At 57.8% G+C, this 20,273-nt stretch overlaps 1 protein-coding gene across 1 annotated transcript; it reads left to right on the top strand.

Moving 5' to 3' along the window:
• Positions 1-302: 302 nt before the first annotated feature.
• CUEDC1 (CUE domain containing 1) lies at positions 303-20,141 on the top strand. The gene is made up of 10 exons (XM_047081733.1): positions 303-647; positions 4,746-4,873; positions 9,962-10,088; positions 10,818-11,010; positions 12,123-12,224; positions 14,559-14,630; positions 15,454-15,547; positions 16,256-16,314; positions 17,129-17,199; positions 19,340-20,141. Exons 1-9 carry the CDS (start codon positions 303-305, stop codon positions 17,194-17,196), a joined length of 1,188 nt encoding a protein of 395 aa, XP_046937689.1. The 3' UTR covers positions 17,197-17,199; positions 19,340-20,141.
• The last annotated feature ends 132 nt before the right edge of the window (positions 20,142-20,273 follow it).

A 20,273-nucleotide genomic window follows, 5' to 3' on the forward strand; every position in this document is an offset into this window, starting at 1 on the left:
TCAGGTGGGACCGTCGGTGGAGCCGGCTCCAGGATGCCCCGGGGGTGTGGATGACCAGCTGCCCAGCCCGGATGCCGCCGCCCCGCGAGGGCCGCTCCCCGAGGGCCGCCGGTGGCCCCGCGCCCTAGCCTCCTGACCCGGGGACCCCGCGCGCCCCGCCCCGCCCCGCCCCGGCCGCCCAGGGGAGCGGGAGCCACGGGAAGGAGCCTCCCGAGCCCGCCGAGCGAGCGGCCACGGCGCAGGGACCCGGGGGCAGGGGCTCGGCGCCGGCCGCCAACATTTTCCCCCAGCGGCTCGGCAAAATGACCAGCCTGTTCCGCCGGAGCAGCAGCGGCGGCGGGGGCGGCGGGGGCGGCGGCTCCGCCGGGGCGCGCGGGGCCGGGACCGGGGGCGGCGCGCCCGCCTCGCAGGAGCTCAACAACAGCCGGCCCGCCCGCCAGGTGCGCCGCCTCGAGTTCAACCAGGCCATGGACGACTTCAAGACCATGTTCCCCAACATGGATTACGACATCATCGAGTGCGTGCTGCGCGCCAACAGCGGCGCCGTGGACGCCACCATCGACCAGCTGCTGCAGATGAACCTGGAGGGCGGTGGCGGCAGCGTCTACGAGGACAGCTCCGACTCGGAGGACAGCATCCCCCCGGAGGTAGGGGCGCGGCCCCGATCATTCGCCTGGAGCTCCAGCGCTGTTTGAACCTCACAGAGGACTTGGGTTGTTTCCCCTGGATGAGTTCTAACTCGCGGGTAGCGGGTTTCTCCTAGGAACACCATACCCAAGTCAGCCAGTGGCCTTTTATGGGCAGAAATCATGCAGTCATTCAACAAACATTGAACACCTACTCAGTGGTGTGCCACGCACTGTGCGTGCCAACTCAGGGGTCATCAGAATCGAGGAGCTTGTTAAAAATGCAGACACTTGGGCCCTACCCCAACATACTGAAATGCAATTCCAGGCTGGGACCCTCTAGCCTGTATTTTTCTAGAAAGGCTCCTTTTGAACCTCTGGGTGTCCACCTTGGCCAAGTCAGACCAAGTTTCGGCCTGCACAGAGCTCACAAGAATCAGGCAATGACAGCCTCCAGTGGTAAATGCTATGATGGGAGAAATGGAAGCAGGAGAGGCTTCCAGCATGGCTTCCCAGAGAAGGGAGGGCTAAGCTGAGGCCCGAAGAAAGAGTACGGAGCAAGGGAAAGGGTGTGCAGGCAGAGGGAACCACTCGTGCAAAGGTTAAGAGGTGAAACAGAGCACGAGTCACTAGGGAGCTGGCCGTGGGACCATCTGTCAGGACCCTGGAATGAGCAGAGACCGGCAGCTCGAGGAGGCCTGGTGGTTGAGAGCGAGCAGGGCTGTATCCTTAGAGCACAGGGAACCGTGGAAGAGGAGTGACCTCAGACTTACTAACTTCCTCTGGCCAAGCCATGCCGGAGGCGGGAGCAAGCAGTGCCCGAGCGGTTCCCTCCTTCCTCAGGGAGGTCACTGGGGGAGAAAGGGCCACCCTGCTGCATCAGGGCCCAGCCGGCCGCATCCAAGAGTCCAGTAAATGTTTGGCCCCTCAGTCTCCGCAGGACCTGCAGTGCTGGGTGCAGAAGGGGCACACAGGTCACCACCTGCAGGGACATCTGGGACATGTGGCCATGGGCAAGACTGAGCAGGTGGGATTTAACTCTGCTCTTCATGGAGTCCCAGCCTGTGCCAGGCACCACCCTACATGTTTTAGATGTATCGGTCCTTTCAGCCCTCATACGCTTTGTGAGGTGGCATTATTATTACCCTCTTTCACAGAGAAAACCTAGACCCGGCTCTGGCCTCAGACTCCATCTCAATGTCAACACAGCCCTGCAGGGAGATGCCCACCTGCCCTCCCTTAGTGGGTGCTGCCTGGGATTTCTGTCTCCAGGCAGGGGAGAAGCTCTGTGGGCAGTGGCATCTGACTCACGCCCGTGTCACCTGCAACACCCAGCACGATCCTGGCACATAGCAGGCACCCAAGGAATGTTTGTTGAGTGAATAAATGTTGCTGCTGTCTTTGCACAGCTTTCTTTAGTCTCTTTCCTGAGGACACCACTCTTGACCTGCCTGGATTAGCCAGTGGAAGGAGTCTTAGAAAACCCAGATGGTCTTTGTAGAAAGGAGGGGTGGGCGTGTGTTTGCAAATACATCCTTTAAGTGTGAGCAGGAAGGAAAGTATTCTGCATACTTTGACCCCTTCCACAGTCTCATTTATCCTGCAGTCTGGCAGGTAGGGGAGAATAATCTTTCCTCCTTTGTCCATGGCACCCACAGGGCTGTGAACCTTTGTGGGGCTTCACCATCCCCTAGTTAGGCCTGTACTGTGCGAGCTTCTGTTTTTCTGAGACCCTTGCTTTCCAAACTGAGCCCCTTCTCAGCACCCCGCCTTGGCTGTGTCCCCAAGCCCCCACCTTTGGAGCTCTGCCTGGCCCGTCGGCAGGCAGTTCCTGAGCCAGCGGAAAGTGCTTCAGAAAATTTATGAGCAGCAGCTGGAATGACAATAATGGCTGACTGGTGGATGGTGGGCTGCCCGAGGGGGATCCTTGCTACAGAAACATATCTCCTGTCAGACAAATGGCCCAGCCCCCAGCCCCGAGAGCACCTGGCAGGCATCTGTCACCCACACGGAGTTAAGCCAAGAGGCCACAGAGCCGAAAACTTCAGCACCTTTAGAGCCAGAAAAACAACCTCATTGTGGCTGGTGGGGTTGCAGGGAGAGCGGCAGAGGGAGGCCAGAAACATGGCTGGGGTTACTCTCCCTGGAGACTCGGGATCAGCCTTTCTGGAGCGTGCCTGGCCCACTGCCTGCCTCCTTGGCGTTTCCTCATTCTGCTCCAGGAGCCTCTGATGAACGTCTGGTTCTTGCGGCCCCAGGAGGCTGTGCTGAGGAACGGAGTGGCTGCCAGGGGAGGGGGCCTCCTGGTGCAGCCCCCGAGGCCTGCTCTCTCTGAGTCTGGAGGCCGGCCGCTGCAGGCCACAGTCTAGGAAACCCCAAGCAGCTTCCTTCTGGGAAGAGTTCCTTCCCAGCTCTCCCCTCCTCCCCCATCTCCTTCACACCAGCCTCAGTGGGCCAGGTCGGCCAGCCGCTGAGCGAGAAGCTGGCCTCAAGGCCCCGGTCTGGAACCCTGGCCCTCAGAGTAGCAGGGTCTGAAGAACGGGCTGGGGGTCAGGAGCAACACGTTCTCTGGGGGCACCTGGTAGTTGCTGAGCCCCTGTCCTGTGCCAGGCACCAGGGGCTCCCCAGTGAACTGGACTGGAGCTTGCAGTGTTCTCTCCCTCTCTTTTTGCTTCTTGTGGAAATTTGGGGTAAGCAGAGCAGTGGCCCACAAAGCAGCTACATTCTTCTTTTTCTGCAAAAGCATCTGTTTAAATACTTTCCGCCTCAAAGGAAAGAACGTTAATGCATTCCAGGGCGGGAGGCCTCCTTGGGTCGGGCTGGCTGTGCATGCACAAAGTGTGGCAGTGCGTGTGTGAGTGTGTATGCACTCGTGTGTGTGCTCACTCACCTGCCAGGGTGTCCCTGCAAGACCCTGGGCGCCTGGGCATGGGTGGGCTCAGGGCAGAGAGGGGGTAGTGCAGCCTGGCCCCGCCTCGGCTCGCAGAAACAGTTTAGCGTGACTTCTGCAAACTCACTCGGGGTTAAAAGGCAGGGCCTGGGGCCTCAGGCCCATTGACAGCCTCTGAGCCCTTCCCACGTTCCTTGGTCTTGGAGGAGATGGAAACAGAAGTGGGGAGCAGAGGATGGGAAGCTAAGGTGTAGGTCAGCTGGGGTTGGTTTGACCTGGGATCTCCTGGTTGATGGTCGCCTCCTGCCCCGGACTCCCCTGTGGATCTCTGGGGAAGGATCTAGGTCAGTCCACGGCGCAGGAGCCCTGGGTCTGGCCCAGCCCTTGGCTCTTCCCTGCCCCTCTTTCTGGCTTCTGGATGAAGAGAGGAGTCCAGGAGGGAGAGACATTCTGGGTCTCTCAGGTCTCCCTGAGACCTGGGTCTCTCCCCTTGCCACTGTCCCCCCTGAGAACCCAACCAGGGTGTGTAGGCATTGTGCCTGACAGACAGGTCTTTGCTGTGGACGCCATGTCCAAGTTGAAAACTCAGTTCTGAAAATAACACATGGCTTTGCCATGTCACTTAGTCAACCTGGGTCTCAAGTTCCTTATCTGTAAAATGGGAGTAACAATCCTTATCGTACCTTGCCAAATCGTTTGAGGTTAAGGTGAGCTAATTGAGGTAGAGGCAGTCTGAGAGCATGAATGACGTTAAAGTTACTTATCAGAAGGAACACACATACCGAAGGGTACATGTGGCCGTGTGGCTCGATGAAGTTTCCCCAGCACCCGGGTCAAGAAACATCAGCAAAGCCTGGAATCCGGGTGTCTTCGCAGCCTTCTCCACCCCCCGCAGAGGTCATATTGCTCTGACTTCTAGCACTGTGATTTGTTTCGCCTGTTTTTAAACCTTGCTTGGATGGGTAATGCTGCTCTGAACATTCTTTCGGGGACGTGTGCTTTCATGCCCATTGAGTATGTTGGAACTGTAGGGTCAGAGGCGGCCACGCGTTTAGCTTTACAGAAGCCCAAACAGTTTAGCAGAGTGGCGGCCGTGTCCCTTGACACCCCCACCAGCAACACAGCGTTCCCTTACTATGCATCCTTGCCCACACTTGTGATTTTGTCTGAATGTTATGTAAATTCAGGGAAGGATTGTTAACATTTTTTTTTTATTGTGTCTGATATAGATCTTGGAGAGGACTTTGGAACCTGATAGCTCCGATGAAGAACCCCCGCCTGTATACTCCCCGCCAGCCTACCACATGCACATGTTCGACAGGCCTTACCCGCTGGCTCCCCCCACCCCGCCTCCCCGGTGAGAATCCATCTCCTCTCCGGGCTCAGGGCAGTGGGGCAAGGGATCAGGGGTTGGGCTTGAGAAACAAACACAGTGGGAAACTTGGCTGGACCCCTCAGTATATTATTCCACCAAGAACAGGCTTCTACAGCAGCAAGAGACACTTTAGCTAGATACCAAGGAGAACTTTCGTGCCGTAAGGATCGAAAGAGCAAATATTCACTAAATTCATACTCTAGGCTAGGTGCTGTGCTGAAGGTGACTGGGGACACGATGTTAAATAAGGCTCAGCCCTGCTCTCTGGGATCTTACAGTCAAGGCTGATGCATGTGGGAGAAACATGTACTGACGCTTCCCCTCCTGAGCCGTCGGCAAACATTACTAATTGATCGCTGTGCTCTTTCCTGCTCCGTTGAGACAGAGCTTCAGAATGCTCTCCAACACAGCACTCCCAGAGTCCTCAGTGACTGATGGAATGGAGATCTATTGGCTCTCCCTGGCCTAGGCATGTCGTGGGGATTTTCAGGCAATGGGAGCCAGTTAAGTCTTTTTCTGGGATAGTCTGGTAATTGGAGACCGAGGAATGGACTGCTGGGTCCTTGGAGACTTCTGGCAGGTGAGGGACTCTGTAATTTCGAAGTTTAACCGGAAGCTCGTTGCCAGCGGGGTCCCGCGGTCTCTCGGGTGCTTGTTTTTCTGTGCCTCGTGTCTGTAGGGGGGCTGCTGGGTGGAGCCCAGGTGCCTCTGTGTCCGGGAGTTTCATTTCCTTAGAATGGCTCAGGGCGGGGGTGCTGAGGAGTGGGGACACATGATGGGACAGGGGACTTTTCCAGTGGATCGTTCCTTCTGGGGATCTTGGGAGCCTCAGATGGCAGTAGTGAACTCTGTCACACCCATGTGGAGAGTAACAGCAGCTACCGTTTACTAAGTGCCGGAAACCGGTGAGGCTTTGTACGTTCACCGCTTAGGAGGCAGGCACTGTCATCCTCATTTCACAGGGGAGGAAGCGAAGCCTAAGAGAGGTTTCGTAACTTGCTCAAGACTACAGAGCTGAGCTTTGATTTGGTTCTGACTCCACAACCAATGTCCTTGCTGCTGTCTGTTGCCTCCCTTTATGAGAACATTCTCTGCGGTTGCAGCTCAGAGGAGCTGACGGAGGCCTAGAAGTTTACAGGGCAGAGGGGACAATGTTTTGAGTCGGGGCAGGAGCAGAGCTGGGTCCTTCCTTGATTGCAGGGGGTACCAGGAGGCTGCAGTGTGGGGCGGGGGAGAGGCAGGGAGTGAGTGGGTTGGTCTGGGTGAGGCCTGGCACCTGGCACAGGTCATGGAACCCAGGGCTAAATAGTTTTCCTTCGACTTTTCTTTCTTTCTTTTTTTTTTTTTTATTAATTTTTTCAATGTTTATTTATTTTTGGGACAGAGCGAGACAGAGCATGAACGGGGGAGGGGCAGAGAGAGAGGGAGACACAGAATCGGAAACAGGCTCCAGGCTCCGAGCCATCAGCCCAGAGCCTGACGCGGGGCTCGAACTCACGGACCGCGAGATCGTGACCTGGCTGAAGTCGGACGCTTAACCGACTGCGCCACCCAGGCGCCCCTCTTTCTTTTTTTAAAATATGCCGAGATGCTTTTGCAAAAGGTGCAGTTTCTGTCAGGCAAAGTGGTTCTGCCTGTTTTTCAGAAGCAAAAACTGAGGCTGTAAGAGATGGGATCCCAGCATGAACCCAGGGGGACCCCGGCCACATCCTTCTTCCTCTCCTTTGTCCGGGTGTTCAGCTGCTGTGGGTGCAGTAGGGCTGCGGGCAGGGGCGGTGCAGCTCAGTGATTGAAGCCACTGTTGGGGGCAGGATGACCTCAGCACTAGACCAAGGCTCCAGAGGCCTGAGATTCAGGGTCCTGACCTGGAAATGAAGGCTTCGCTTGGCCTGGGAAGGATACAGGGAAGAGAACTTGAGTTGTGCAGTCAGAAAAAAGGAAAGTGCTCTCCCACCCCTGTCTTTCAGCTGCCCAACTTCTGATACTTTAGGTGCTTCTGCTATGTGGGCTTTGGCTCACTACTTAACCTCTCTGAGCTTTGCTCCCCTCACATGTGGAGTGGGACTACTAATCCCGGCCTCGGCACTGCTGTGAGGACTAAAAGAGATACCGTGCGTGGAGCACTTAGCAGTCCCAGGCGTGAATCAGACCTACTCTCTGTGGTTTCCTGCTCCCTCCCATCCCTGGCTGTACCACTGGCCTCTGAGCTCTAATGTGGAACACTGAGACCAGTGGTGAGGCTTCTCTCAGGGGCCAGTGTTCAGAAGAAGCGGGGCCAGGCTCTGAGCGTGTGCCCCTTTGTCCCAGGATAGCCCAGATATGCCCCTAGGCCATCTCCAGGCCTAGAACATTCATTTCCAGCATTTATTGAGTCACCTGCAACATGCAGGTGCTGAACCATGTGTGTGACGCTGAGATGAATATAGCATTGCCTTGACCCCCAAGGAGATCGGAGTCTGGGGGAGGTACAGGGCTGGGGCAAGAAAGCCTGCCTAGAGGAACTCATGTCTGAGCTGTGTCCTGGAGAGGTAAAGGACAGGAGGGCATTTCAGGCAATGGAAGCAGCATGTGCAAAAGCCAGGAGGCAGGAAAGGGGGAACCATCCAGGAGCTTCAGGAGTCCGGGGAACTCTGGGAAATGTGGAATGGCCTTGAAGGCTGGAGGTCATGGGGAGCCTCTGGGTCCTCTGAGGAGCTTTGGCCTTATCCTGCAGCCAGCAGGTTTAAGCTGGAGAGTGACAGGATCAGGTTAGTGTTTTAACAATCTCCGTCTGGCTGCCAGGAAGGGGTTTGGGGGAGGAATAGCAGGAGGTCCCTGAGGGACTGCAGCCAGGGCGGCAGGGTTTGGGAGCTTGCCTTGCTGAGACACAGAGAGGCAGGGTGATCCGAGGGGTAAGTGCCCGGAAAGTCAGGACTCCTAGGCCCAGATTTCACTGGCCCCATCTGTGTGTCCCTGGACAGGGCCTGGATCCATCTGGGCCTCAGTGTCCAGTGTTTACCAAAATTCCTGCCTGGGAGGTTTATGTCTGAAATCTTCCTCGAGTGTGATGTTCCATGGGTAAACCTGCGGGTCTGATGGGTGTGCAGTGTTAGTTTTGGGGCCTAGGGGCCAGGAGAGCCTCCCAGCCTTCTCTCTCCTTCCCCTCCCCCAGCTTGCCCTTCCCTCTATCTGAGGGATGAAAGAGGTCTCTCAAACCCAAAGGCACCCCTCCGCACTGGCCACCTGCTGTTTTTCCATTGAAATTACAGCCTTAGAAGTTTTTTATTTGCCTCTCAGCTCATTTCTGACATTCCTTTCCGACCACAATGGAGTTGCCTGGGCTCAGGCCCCCCCCCTGCCCCTGGCTCTCGCAGCTGTGGCTGACCTCATCTCTGCTGGTGCCAGGGCAAGGGCTGGGGAGGGACTGGGCACGTCCTTCCTTGGGACCACGGGCCCAGCAGTCAGGGAAATGGGGCTGAGGAGGGGGCCTCCGGCTCCTGTCCCCCCTCGCCTCTTGGTCTCAGTAACTAATGGCCAGAGGGGTCCCAATGCAATTCTGGGAGTCTCTCTCTGCCCTTGCCTGGGTGGCTCTGGGTGTGGTTGAGTTGGGGTGGGTACCTGTGTCCTAGGGGAAGATGCTGGAGAGGAATTCGCTGTGCTGGGACCAACCCCGGGGGGTCTGCGAGTCCCCAAGAGACATCCTCTCCTCTGCCTCAGGCCCTTGGGAGAAATGAAGCCTCCAACAGTGACAGGCGGCAGAGTGATGTGGAGAGAGATCCGCCTAGGACTCAGAGTCCCGGGTGGCGATGTGTGCTCTTCTGGAGCGGTCCCTCACCTGTACACGAGAGGGTGGACAGCGTGCTGGTTTCCTTGGCTCCCACCGCGCACTTAGCAGCTTGTTATCCCGTCTGCTGCCGCCCCCGCACCCCCCCTCGTCCTGCCAGGCCACCCGCCCAAAATAGAAAAGGAAAGGAAGTTATTTCCACAGTCAGCGGCAGCCCGGAAAAGCTCCCCTCTAGTGAGGGGGCGGGCGGGATTCCTGGAGCTGGAGACAAATCAAAGCCAGGCGAGAGCGGCCGCCACCCCCGGCCCGCTGCCTTCTGTGTGTGTCATTTCCCTGATTCAGCAGAACACGTGTCCTGCGGTTGCCACGCTGCAGGCTGCCGAGGAGCTGTGGGGAGCTCCTGGCCGGGCCCCAGGCTGCCCTCAGGCCCGGGATGGCAGGGCAGAAGGCTGGGGGTCAGGGGGGGCCCATGGCCCCCCCTTCTCTGCCTGCACACACCCTCCCCTCCACCGTTGGCCTCTGCCTTGGCCCTCGGACCTCCTGCCAGGCACCTTGCGAATGAGGAGCCGCTCCTGAGCACCCCTTGGAACGAGAAACTCATTCCCACCTTCAATGTGCCTTTTCAGCACTCTGTTCAAGACATAGCCTCAGAGCCTCATGAGGGGCTCCTGTATGCTTGGGCAGGGAGGCAGTTTTTCCATGAGGAAGCTGAGTCCCAGAGGGGAGCAAGGTCTTGGCCAGGACCGTCCTGCTGGCTGTGACTGAGCCAGAACTGGAGCCTGGATCTGCTCTACTCTGTAGGGATCCTGCCGTCCCCATGTCCCCCCCCCCCCCCCCCCCCGGCAAACCAACATTCGGGCGGACTGGGCTTGGTGGTTTATGTGTCTGGTCACTGGGAGCACACCTGTTCTCAGCAGCCGTGAGGGCACACTGTCCTGGGTGCTAGGGAAATGCCGCTGTGTTTAGAGGACATTCGTAAACATCTACCTGTGAATCCATGACACGCAACTTGAGCGCCGTGAACACAGAGTGCTCTAGGCCTAGAGATCTTGAGGGCACAGGGTGGCTGGAGAGCAGGGACTGTCTGGAGCACGAGAAGGCTAGGCCCTGGGGCCAGAGACTGAGGTTAGCAGAGGCCTGATTGGGAAAATGAGCTGGAGTCCTCAGCCTTCGTTCTGGAGGCAGTGGAGGCCTCGGGAGGCTTCAGAGCAGAAACACCATTCTGAGCAGCTTCCCGGTGTGATGGGCCGGGACCCCCGTGTTTGGGCCTGACCGTTCCCTCCTCATTGTTCCCTCTCATCCTCCAGCATCGATGTGCTGAGCTCCGGACCTGCTTCGAGCCAGAGGCGCTATCGTAACTGGAACCCACCACTGCTGGGCAACCTCCCGGATGACTTTCTCCGCATCCTGCCCCAGCAGCTGGACAGCATTCAGGTAACGGGGGAAGCCCCTAGCTGCCTGTGCCACACCTCCGCTTGCCCACGGCTCGTGCCAGCCGTTTTCACTTCCTGATGTTTAAGCCCGGGTGAGCTACTTCTGTTGCCTTGGGTTCACAAGGAAAAAACGCTGAGCCCAAAGCCTCATTTCCTGTCTGGGCCTGCAGGTTTCCTATTCCACCCACGAAAGGTGACAGCCCTGAGGAGTCCGTGGCTGCAGCCATCAGCTCAGGCTGGAGGGAGGTGGGCCTGGGGGCAACTGGCCGTGGAAGGGCAGAGCACCTTCCCTCCCTCCTGTGGGAAACGGCCAGGGGCAGCTCCTGCCCCTGACGTTGGCATGGCCCGAGGGGCCCTGCAGAAGGGGGCCTCGCCCTGGGACAGGTAGGACAGGGGGAGTTGGGAGTTTGGGAATCCATGTGGAGCTAGCCAAGCTATTGAGCCGTTTGCAGATCACTTTTCAGGACTGATCCCTCGGGACTGATGAGGGATGGGGTGGTCCAAGGGGGAGGAAAAATAGTTTTTAAGACCTAGCCACTTTCCCCGCAGAGAGGCCTCTGGCCTGCTAAGTTGGATTTTGGCTGACCCCTAGAGCTCAGTAGCAGGTACAGGCCCCAGGGTGCGGCTGGAGGCTCCTGGGAAAGAGCACGTGTGCACCCAGATGTGCGTGGATGTCTGTGCGGCACGTGCCCTTGCGAGAAGCCATTCGGTGTGCTTGCTCCCCTGTCAGGGTAACACTGGGGGCTCCAAGCCCACGAGCGGAGAGAGAGGCCTGCCCCCCGTGGCTGGGCCCGGGTCCCGGGACCAGGAGAACCGCTGGAAGCAGTACCTGGAGGACGAGAGGATCGCGCTCTTCCTGCAGAACGAGGAGTTCATGAAGGAGCTGCAGCGCAACCGGGACTTCCTCCTGGCCCTGGAGAGAGGTGGTGCACCGGGCGTGGTGCCACGGTCACTTCTGTGGTGGGGAAGGGGGCTGGAGTTGGCTTTAGCCTTGGGGCTCAGATGAGGCACTGAGCTGGAGGCCAGGGTGGCTTCTGTCCTGTTGATACACGACCCCCACCAAGTTAACCCCCCCGGGATTCTGGGATTCTGCCAACAGGGACATGGGTCAGCGGCCAACTCTTCTCCCTCCCCTGGGACTCAGAGCAAGAGGGATGTGCCTTCTTAGGCCCTCTCTTTGCCCCTGTGCCAGGCACTGGCCGTGGCCTGGAGCTGGGTCCATAGGGGCTCTCTGAGCAGAGGACATCAGAGCGGGGCCTCTCAAGTGTTTTGGCAGTTTGGGTTATCTCTGGCTGGGGACTGTAGTTCCCAGTCTGGCTGCCTTTCTCCTTCAGGGTGGGATTGTGTTTGTGGTGGGGTGCGGTGAGAGGCCTATGGGAGGCCTGTCTAGTGAGGGTGTGTGTGTGTGTGTGCGTGTGTGTGTGTGTGTGACTGACAGTGTGTGGTTGGGGAGGACTAAGGTGTGCAGAGAGAAGGTTGGTTCCAGACCTGCAGCACAGGTGCTGGGGTCTCAGGGCCTGGCATTTTATTTTATTTTATTTTACTTTATTTTATTTTACTTTATTTTTTTAAAGTTTATTTATTTTGAGAGAGAGAGAGAGAACAAGCGGGGGAGGAGCAGAGAGAGAGGGGGAGAGAGAGAATCCCAAGCAGGCTCCATGCTGTCAGCTGTAGAGCCTGACGCGGGGCTGTATCCCATGAACCGTGAGATCATGACCTGAGCTGAAATCCAGAGTCTCTTAGCCCACTGAGCCACCCCGGCGCCCCAGGGCCTTTCCTTTTAAATGAAGGGTTGGACTACATGATCTCTCAGCGTCCTTCTAATTCTGATGTTCTAACATTCCACGTGCTTGTCAGGGCAGTAGTTTCTATGGTACGGCTGGTTCTTTGAGAGCCGGTTGACGTGTGTGCGCACATATTTTGTGTGTGTCATGTGAGATCTGGGGCCTTAGCCGCCAACGACCTCCTGTGTCTCAGCCCAGGGTGCCCCTGGGAGAGAGCTAACTGTCCTGACAGGAATGTGGTCCTTTTCCAGATCGTTTGAAATACGAGTCCCAGAAATCCAAATCCAACAGCAGCAGCAGCAGCAACAGCGTGGCTGTGGGAAATGACTTTGGCTTTCCCTCTCCTGCCCCAGGTAACCTTGCCTTCCTAGGAGAGAGGCCCAGAGGGCATAGAGGCTCACACCCCAGCTGTGCTTTGCATGTTTGGAGTTTAGAGGTAGGGTGAGGAAACAGGCTGGAGGGGAGGGTTCTGACCCCACCACCGCACTGTGGCGTCAGAACTGTGAGTGACATGGCCCTCCACTTAGCAGGCCTGGACTCTTACCAATCCAGTGGCTGCTGGAGCCCCCCCTGGGATTGGCTAACAGGCTGGCTGAGCTCAGAAAGTGCCTGGAGCATGGCCAAGAAGGGGACATACCACATCACATATGTCCCGTGGTGGGTGGGCTCAGGAAGGACTCAAAGACTTCTAAGGCTTGATCTCTGCCCTGGGGAATGCAGGAGAAACATCCCCAAAATGGGTAGAACCAACCAGCAAAGCTGAGGACACACTGATTATAGCAAATGCTCATGGTGAGAAGGGCAGGGAAGGGTTTATTCATTCAGTCGCTGGGGGAATCCCCGTCGTAGCCAGGCCCTGCCCTAGTGTTGCAAGAAGAGAACTTTGAGTTTCATGTGCAAGGTGGTAAGAAGCAAGAACTGCCTCAAAAGAGGGGCAGGCCCCTCCAGGAGCCCTAACCCGCTGGAGGTGGGCCAGGAAGGGACAGCAGGCTGTTGGGATGCACCAATAAGCGTCGGGCTGGAGCTGGGAACATGGGAACAGAGAGGTCTAGGAGGCCTAGATTCCGTACTTGACATCTGGACCCTGCCCATGTGTCCCTGTGTGTGCGTCGGGGCTCCTAGCCAGTCACTTCCTCCTTGCGTACGTAGGCTGCCCACCTCAGAGGAAGAAGCAGCAGCGGCTTTTGCCCAAAGCACACCTCACGTCACGCCGTGGAGTGGGGTGGTAGGGCAGAGGATGGGACCTCAGCTGATCCCAGCTCAGAGAAAGAAAATCCTGTGGAACTGATTCATAAGCAACAGGCTTGGAGCTTAGGCCCCACCAGATGTGCATCTGGTAGTCTTAACGACAGTCTCTTGTCCTTGATCCTGAATTAACTAGACACACCAGGGCTGCTGGGATGGATCATAATGACTCACAGGGGACTTAGCAGGCAAGGTGACTCGGGATTAGCCGAGTTGCAGGGTGGAGAGCAGGGGCTTTAGAAGGGCAGCGAGGGATGCAAGTGGGTGCTGAGTGATCGGGGAGACTCTAGGTGGCCAACTGGGTTTTGACTTGGGAACTGGCCCTATTCTCATTCCTACTCATTGTCTAAGGAGTCAGGAACTCCATGTCTGGAGGGAGTTAATGGAGGAGCTGACCCAGGCAGGAAGGAGAAGGGAATCGGCACGGACAAATGTCTGCTCTGTGCCCACGCCTCGTCTCCATTCCCTTATTAACCCTCTCACTGGGTCGGGCTGCAGGCCAGCCTCTGTGTGCTGGTGAGTATCTAACAGCCAGATCAGGGTGCAGGGGCAGCCCCGGTGCTTAGCGTCTGGTGACTTCCATGATGTAAACACTCCCACCATACTGGTTTCAAGATACCAGCATGGCTTTGCGGAACACGGAGTTGGTCAGAGCAGCGGACGGTTGGAAGAGTGTGTGAGCCACGCACACAGGACATACCACTGTCTTGCCTTTTACACAAAAAAGCAAAGCAGGGCTTGGCAGAGAAAGAAGTCTTCCTCAAACCCCTAGTGTCCTCCTTTCTTTCTTTTTTTTTATTTTATTAAAACAATTTTTTAAATGTTTATTTATTTTTGAAGGAGAGAGAGAGAGAGTGCAAGCAGGGTGGGGGGCACAGAGAGGGAGACACAGAATCGAAAGCAGGCTCCAGGCTCTGAGCTGTCAGCACAGAGCCCGACGCGGGGCTCGAACTCACGAACCGCGAGATCATGCCCTGAGCCGAAGTCGGTTGTTTAACTGACTGAGCCACCCAGGCACCCCTCCTTTCTTTTTCTTTTTTTTTTCTTATGTTTATTTTTGAGAAAGAGAGACAGAACATGAGCGGGAGAGGGGCAGAGAGAGAGGGAGACACAGAATCTGAAGCAGCCTCCAGGCTCTGAGCTGTCAGCACAGACCTGACACGGGGCTCGAACTTAGGAACTGTGAAATCATAATCTGAATCAAAGTTGGAGGCTGAACCTACCGAGACACCCAGGTGCCCCTAGTGTCCTCCTTTCTTAAAGCTCCCTCTTGGTTAGGGAAGAAGCCTGATTTTTGCCTCTCTCCTCAAATGGAAGGGTTGGGGCCGTCCCCTGTCCTATGGGGACAGCCCTGACCTGCTTCCCCTGGGCCCCCAGCCCCGGGGCCTTGGGCAGCTACTCTCCCTCTGCAGCCGGACCTCAGAGGTGTCTTCCCCTTCCAGGAACCGGTGACGCCAATCCTGCTGTGTCTGAAGATGCCTTATTCAGGGACAAGTTAAAACACATGGGAAAATGTGAGTCCTGCCTAGGCCCCCTCCCCATCTCTTCCAAGACAGGCCCTGTGGCCTCGTAGGAGGGAAGGAGCCACGGGTGTTTTTAAGGTAGCTGACTCTGGGTGAACCAAAGTGACATTTTAATCGCAGGCTGGCTCCCTCAGCCTTCCTGCCTCGCTTCCCTCTCTGCGGCTGAGTGTGGATACAAATTAAGTTTTAAATCCTCTTGAGCCAGCTGTCTGCAGAAAAATAATAATGTGCTGCACCCACCCCACCCGTCCCTGTTTCAGAGTTCACGTTCTTTGTGGCTTGAGGGGACTTGGCCTGATGAGTGGGGAGGCCCGTGTTAAGCCCACTGTCTGCAGGCAGGAGGCCAGAGGGGTCGGTGACCTCTCCCCGCAGAGTCCTGCCGGCCAGGACGCACCTACCCCCCTCCTCCCCTCCCCACCACCCAACCACGTGTGAATGAGGCTGCCATCCTTCCAGGCTCCATTTCAGGGAAAATCTCGGATTAGTCATGGAAATCCCAGAACCGACTCTGGAGGTGGTGAAGGGGGCGGGAGAGGCGGCGGGAAAGACAGCCAAGACGCATCGGTGTCTGTCACAGCTGGGGAAGGAATACCCGGATCTCGGGCTGCCTGCCTGGGCCTGGTCCTGCTCTCGGTGGCCTTTGCTGCCCCTGCAGGCCGGGCCGGGAGGGCAGCCTCCCTGCTTGGGGATGCCCGGCCACCCGCCGCTGCAGCCACCGCCGCCCGCCCCATTCCTGTCGCCCTCCCACCCAGGGGAGGGAAGGCGGGATGGCCCTGTGGCTGCAGCTCTCCGCTCATGGGTCTCTCTGCCCCAGCCACCCGGAGGAAGCTGTTTGAGCTGGCCAGGGCCTTCTCCGAGAAGACCAGGATGAGGAAGTCAAAGAGGAAACACTTGTCCAAGCACCAGTCGTATCCTTTCCGGCCTGGCGCTGGGGGGCTGCGGGCGCCGACCCCCTGGCCAGACTGCCGGGGCTGCGCTCTCCCTGGGGCTGGGACCGGCTCTGCGGCCACCCCTCTCCTCCGCGCGCCCGAGGCCAGCCCACCGCCCTGCCTGGACCACCTTGACCGGCCCTGGGGACAGGCCAGCGTCTCCTGCCGCCTTCTGTGGGCTCCCAAGGAGAGAGCTCCACTTTCTGGCCGGGCTAATCTGCTCTTGGGAGAAAACTTGGTTCTTCCACTGAAACCAGCGAACCTCTCCCTGATTTCCTGAGTTGAATTGATCTGTAGATCTTGCTACCTCCCCACTTTCCTCTTTGTCCCCCGCCTCCTCGCTTTCAGTGGTTCCTTGAGGAAAAATAGGGTTTTCCACATTTTAACCTAGATTCCCACCCATGCTTGTCACATGGGACCCAGGCTATTAGAAGCTGAAACGGCCAGTGGGGAACAGGGAGGAAGCCCCTTCTCCACCCCCAGAGATGGGAGCTGGGTGAGGAAGTCTCCCCCCCGCCCCACCCCAAGGAAAGGAGGCTTTGAGGAGCCCTGGGGGAGAAGGCTAGAAGGGGAGGAGTCTCCTGGGCTTGCAGTGGGTGGCAGCCAGCCAGGGGCAGGGGGCGGTACAACTGGAGGACGATGGCAGTGCCCCCCACCCCTGAGACGTTTTCCTGAATGGCCTGGCAGGCTGGGAGCTGCGGTGTCAACGGCTAATCTGCTGGACGACGTGGAGGGTCACACTTGTGGTGAGGCGAGGAGGGCAGGGAAGCCGGAGCTCTAAGTTGCTTGTGATGGGTGATCCTCCAAGAGGAGGGCCCGGGTATTTCATGGGTGGGCCCAACCTGGGGGGGACACATCATGGATAGGTGGGCAGGTGACCAAGGAAATGGGTCCTCCTGCTTGGTTTGTGTCGCCTCTCCCTTCCACTCCCCGAAGGGGGCCCCGGCCGCACCTCCACCTAGATCTCTCCCTGGAGCACAAAGTGTCAGGTGCTGTTTCTGGGGAGTCTTCCCTGGGGTGGGAGGGGGCAGGCAGGCCTACTCATGTGGAGGGGCCTCACCTTTGAGAACCAAGCGCTGTGCAGTTTTAGTCTCTGGGCCCAGACACCTTTCAGCATGCATGCAGTCCCTCCCAAAAGACACTGCCTTAGATGCTAGCAGGCCCATAGCTGAACCTGATCCTTAGGCCTCAGAGCAGAGGGGCCTTTTGGTCAGGAGATACCCAGAAGCAAGGGCCAGGGGGGTCTTAGAGGCCATATGGAGGGTGCAACTTCCGCACCCATTTTACAGATGAGGAAGCTGAGAGAAGAACTTGTCCAGGGTCTCAGAGCTCAGTGATGCAGCCAGGCCAGCAGCTAGGTATTCTAACTCCACACTGTGCCCTGGTGCCCTCACCAGACCCACGTATCCCCCCGCCCCCACCCCACCCCAGAGTCAGCTTGTGCCCCAGCAAACAAGGGGGATGGAGAGAGTTGGGTCAGTTCCCTTGCCCAGCCTGGAGGACGTGCCTGCCTGACACCCGGCACGGTGGAGGATGAGACAACTTCCCTCTGCTTTTCAGATGAAGACTTCCGGGGAAGGCGTCCGGAGGCACCCAAGATGGAGGAAGCCCTACGGGAAGGACAGTAAGAGGTAAGGCCTGGAGTCACAGCTTCCCAGAGACCGGGCCTGCCATGCCCTCCTCGAGGTGTCTTCCCAGGGCTCCGGAGGCGTTGGGCTCAGGCAACTGGATGGCACAGGTCCTGGTTTTCTTCCCTTGTTGTGAGAGGGGACATGGTCTTCTGCATGGAACTCGTCTTTGGCCTTCTTTCTTTCCTTCCTTCCTTCCTTCCTTCCTTCCTTCCTTCCTTCCTTCCACCAGAGTAATCACACCTGCCTGTGCCAGATCCTGGGAAGAAGGGGGGGAAAGTCAGCTTTGACCTTGAGAGTTTACAGCCAAATTGAGAAGATAGTCCAGGATACACACTGCACAGTGGGAGGGCCACTTAAGAAAAAGTGACATGGCCTCACCACAGCCGAGCACAAGGAACCCTCCCACTGCCTGCTTGGGTTGGGTGGTGTAGGATCGGCCAAAACCAGATGAAGAAACAGCCTCTCTGGAGGCAGCTCTGTTTCTGGCTGCAGCCCTGGGCCCTCAGGCTGCTTTTCCTCCTCTTAACCTGTGCATCCCCGGGGTTGGCGGGGGGTGGGGGGTGGGGGTGTGGATCAGGGAATGTCAACACCTCCTCCAGGGCTCAGCGGAACCTGTCCCTGTTCCAACTCCCTCTCTGCCCATGCTTCCTTCCCCTAGCCGCTGTCCTACAAGGCTCCTTGAGCTGACGGTGTGGCAGGTATGACCCTGTTTGACTGAAGAAATACTTGCCTCCCTCAGGATAGTTGTAGTGGAGGGAGATTGGCCAGCTGGCCTTCACATCACTTCAAGGTGACTGCCTGTCACACACACCCCTCCCACGATGTGGACACACTCAGTCTTTCCTCATGCACGGAGCTGCACCCACGATTTCCACTGCTCCAGAATGCTCAAATACGGCCAGCCAGGGAAGGGCCCCACAGCCCCACCGCTGCTGCCATTCGGTCTCCTTTCCACTGCTCCCTGGGAAACCGTGTCTGGTCCAGAGCCACCCCCCACATCAGGACCTTGCCATCATTTATTTCTCTCCCCAAGTCTTCGAGCTTTTCCTTTTCCAGCTTCTTCCTCAAGTCTATATCCTGTTCCTCCTCATCTTAAAAGCCAAGAGATTTCATCGTTTCCCGTCATTGCCCGACTTGTGAAAAAGTGGTCTCCTCTCCACCATCCCCAGGTTGATCCAGGAAGGTCACCGGCAGGACCCGGTCCTTCTCCGGTTCTGTATCTTTGTGCCATGCCCCGCCCTCCTACCCTGCTTCTGTGGCCCAGGGCTCCTGGGCCGTCTTCCTCTCTTCCTCTCTGCTGTGTGCTTCCTGCTCCTGATGCCCCTCCGGGTCCCTCCGCCCCAGCTCTCCCCCGAGGTCCACCTTTGACTCTCTTCCAAGTCTTCTCACTCCTCTCTGGCAGTCCACCACGCTCGTTTACAGCAACAGCAATACTTCTGTGCAGGGGGCTCCAGAATCTGAATCTCCCTCTCAGTCAGTCCGCCACATCCACCCTGCATCCCCACCGTGCCCAGGATTGTCTTTCCAGCCCTGGGTATGAACTCACTGGCAGCCAAACAACACCTTCCTCCCGACCTCCCCGTTTCATTTCCCCTACCCCTTTCAGCTCCGCGCTGGCAAACTCTCACGGCCTGGTTAACGCTTGCTGGTCTCTTCGCTGCCCCTGCTCTGCTCACCCCATCTCCGGGACACCACTCTCCTGCCACTTCCCTCTTGCTGTTTGAGCGAGTACAGGCTTCCGAACTCCCAGCCTGGTGTGTGTGGCCCGCTGAATTCTGACCCCAGTTTAGTTTTCTGCCCCTCCAGGTCCCCTGGGTCCAGCTTATCTGAGCTACAGCTGCGTCCCGGAATGGGCTGGCCCCTTCCCCACCTCTCGGCCTTTCCTATCCAGCCGCTTCCCCAGCCCCCTACTCTATCTCTAGCTGCCAGAGGCCCTGCTCCCGCTGTTGTAGGAGCTTGGGTTTGGGGGGGCAGGGCATGACCCGAGGCAGAGTTCCAAGGCTGGCATAGAGTCCCCGGAGGAAGGACAGGGCACCTGTCTTTGGTATCTTCTGCCCCAAACTGTCTCTCCGGGAACCACTGACAAGGAAAGACCCCTGGGCTCCACTGAAACACTTCATCCATCTCTCTTCCCCACCAGATGCCAGCAGTTCCTCCTCACCGGACAAGATCTGACCTGGCAGAGGCGGCTGGAGAGCAAAACCGGCCCCCAGCTGAAGGGCCCAGCTGCAGCCGGACAGATGGTGCTTGAGTACTGAGGCCTCGTGATTCTCCGGCCCCAGTCCAGCCCAGCCACTGCCACTGCCACTGCCACTTTCACGGGACTTAGAACTTTGGAGTTTTGTGCTGTGATTGGAGGAAGGACCTGGGGCCCCTAGGGGCAGCAGCCAATCATGGCCCCTTTTGTAGCCAGGCTGTTCTATGGGCAATGAGCAGAAATGCAGGAACCACCATCAACTTGACCCCCCCCCCCACCTCGTTTAAAAAAATCCCGGAAAATAGGCAAAGGTTGGGGTGCCCAAGAGGGCAGGATGGTGAAGCCCCAAAGGCAGAGCCCCTGCCTCTCTCCTTTCCCCATCTCTCCTTCTGGGCAGCAGACACTGCCCGACAACCCCCCCCCCCCATCTCCATCCTCAGCTCCCTCCTGGGCACCTTGGGCCCTTGATTCCCATGATTTCCTGCATCCCAGCCGTTTCCCCAGGGCTGCTGACACTTGGTACCATCCCTGCACAGAGCCGTGGGTAGGAGAGCCCTGGGCAATCACTCAGGCTCCCTCTGAGTAGTTACTGGCCACCGCAGAGAGGTATCTACTGACCGCCCCTCCGGCTGCCCCTGGGGTTTGCATGGGCCCCCAGCAGGGACGGGGAGGGTGGCCCCCAGGGAGCTGGAGGACTCTGGTCAGGCAGGAGGATTCTTTACTGTGGCAGGAGACAAAAACCAATTCTGGATGGGAACTGGGGAGGCGGGGGGAAGGGGGGGCGCGGTTCACGGGTGGGGTAGGGGCCCTGAGCAGAAGTCCTGCTGTCACTAAGGGTGAGCAGCAGCAGGTTCTGAAGTGATCCTTGAGAAAGTGC

The sequence above is a fragment of the Lynx rufus genome, unplaced genomic scaffold, assembly GCF_022079265.1.
Source record: "Lynx rufus isolate CCGP_SWC_20201006 ecotype Redwood Valley unplaced genomic scaffold, mLynRuf1.p SCAF_18, whole genome shotgun sequence".
Lineage (NCBI taxonomy): Eukaryota > Metazoa > Chordata > Mammalia > Carnivora > Felidae > Lynx > Lynx rufus.

Excerpts from the sequence above, each read along its gene's own strand:
- CUEDC1 (XM_047081733.1), top strand. The coding sequence starts at position 303 with ATGACCAGCCTGTTCCGCCGGAGCAGCAGCGGCGGCGGGGGCGGCGGG. Across the intron at positions 10,089-10,817 it reads AGCAGCTGGACAGCATTCAG|GGTAACACTGGGGGCTCCAA; the intron begins GTAACGGGGGAA and ends CTCCCCTGTCAG. Across the intron at positions 12,225-14,558 it reads CTTTCCCTCTCCTGCCCCAG|GAACCGGTGACGCCAATCCT; the intron begins GTAACCTTGCCT and ends TTCCCCTTCCAG.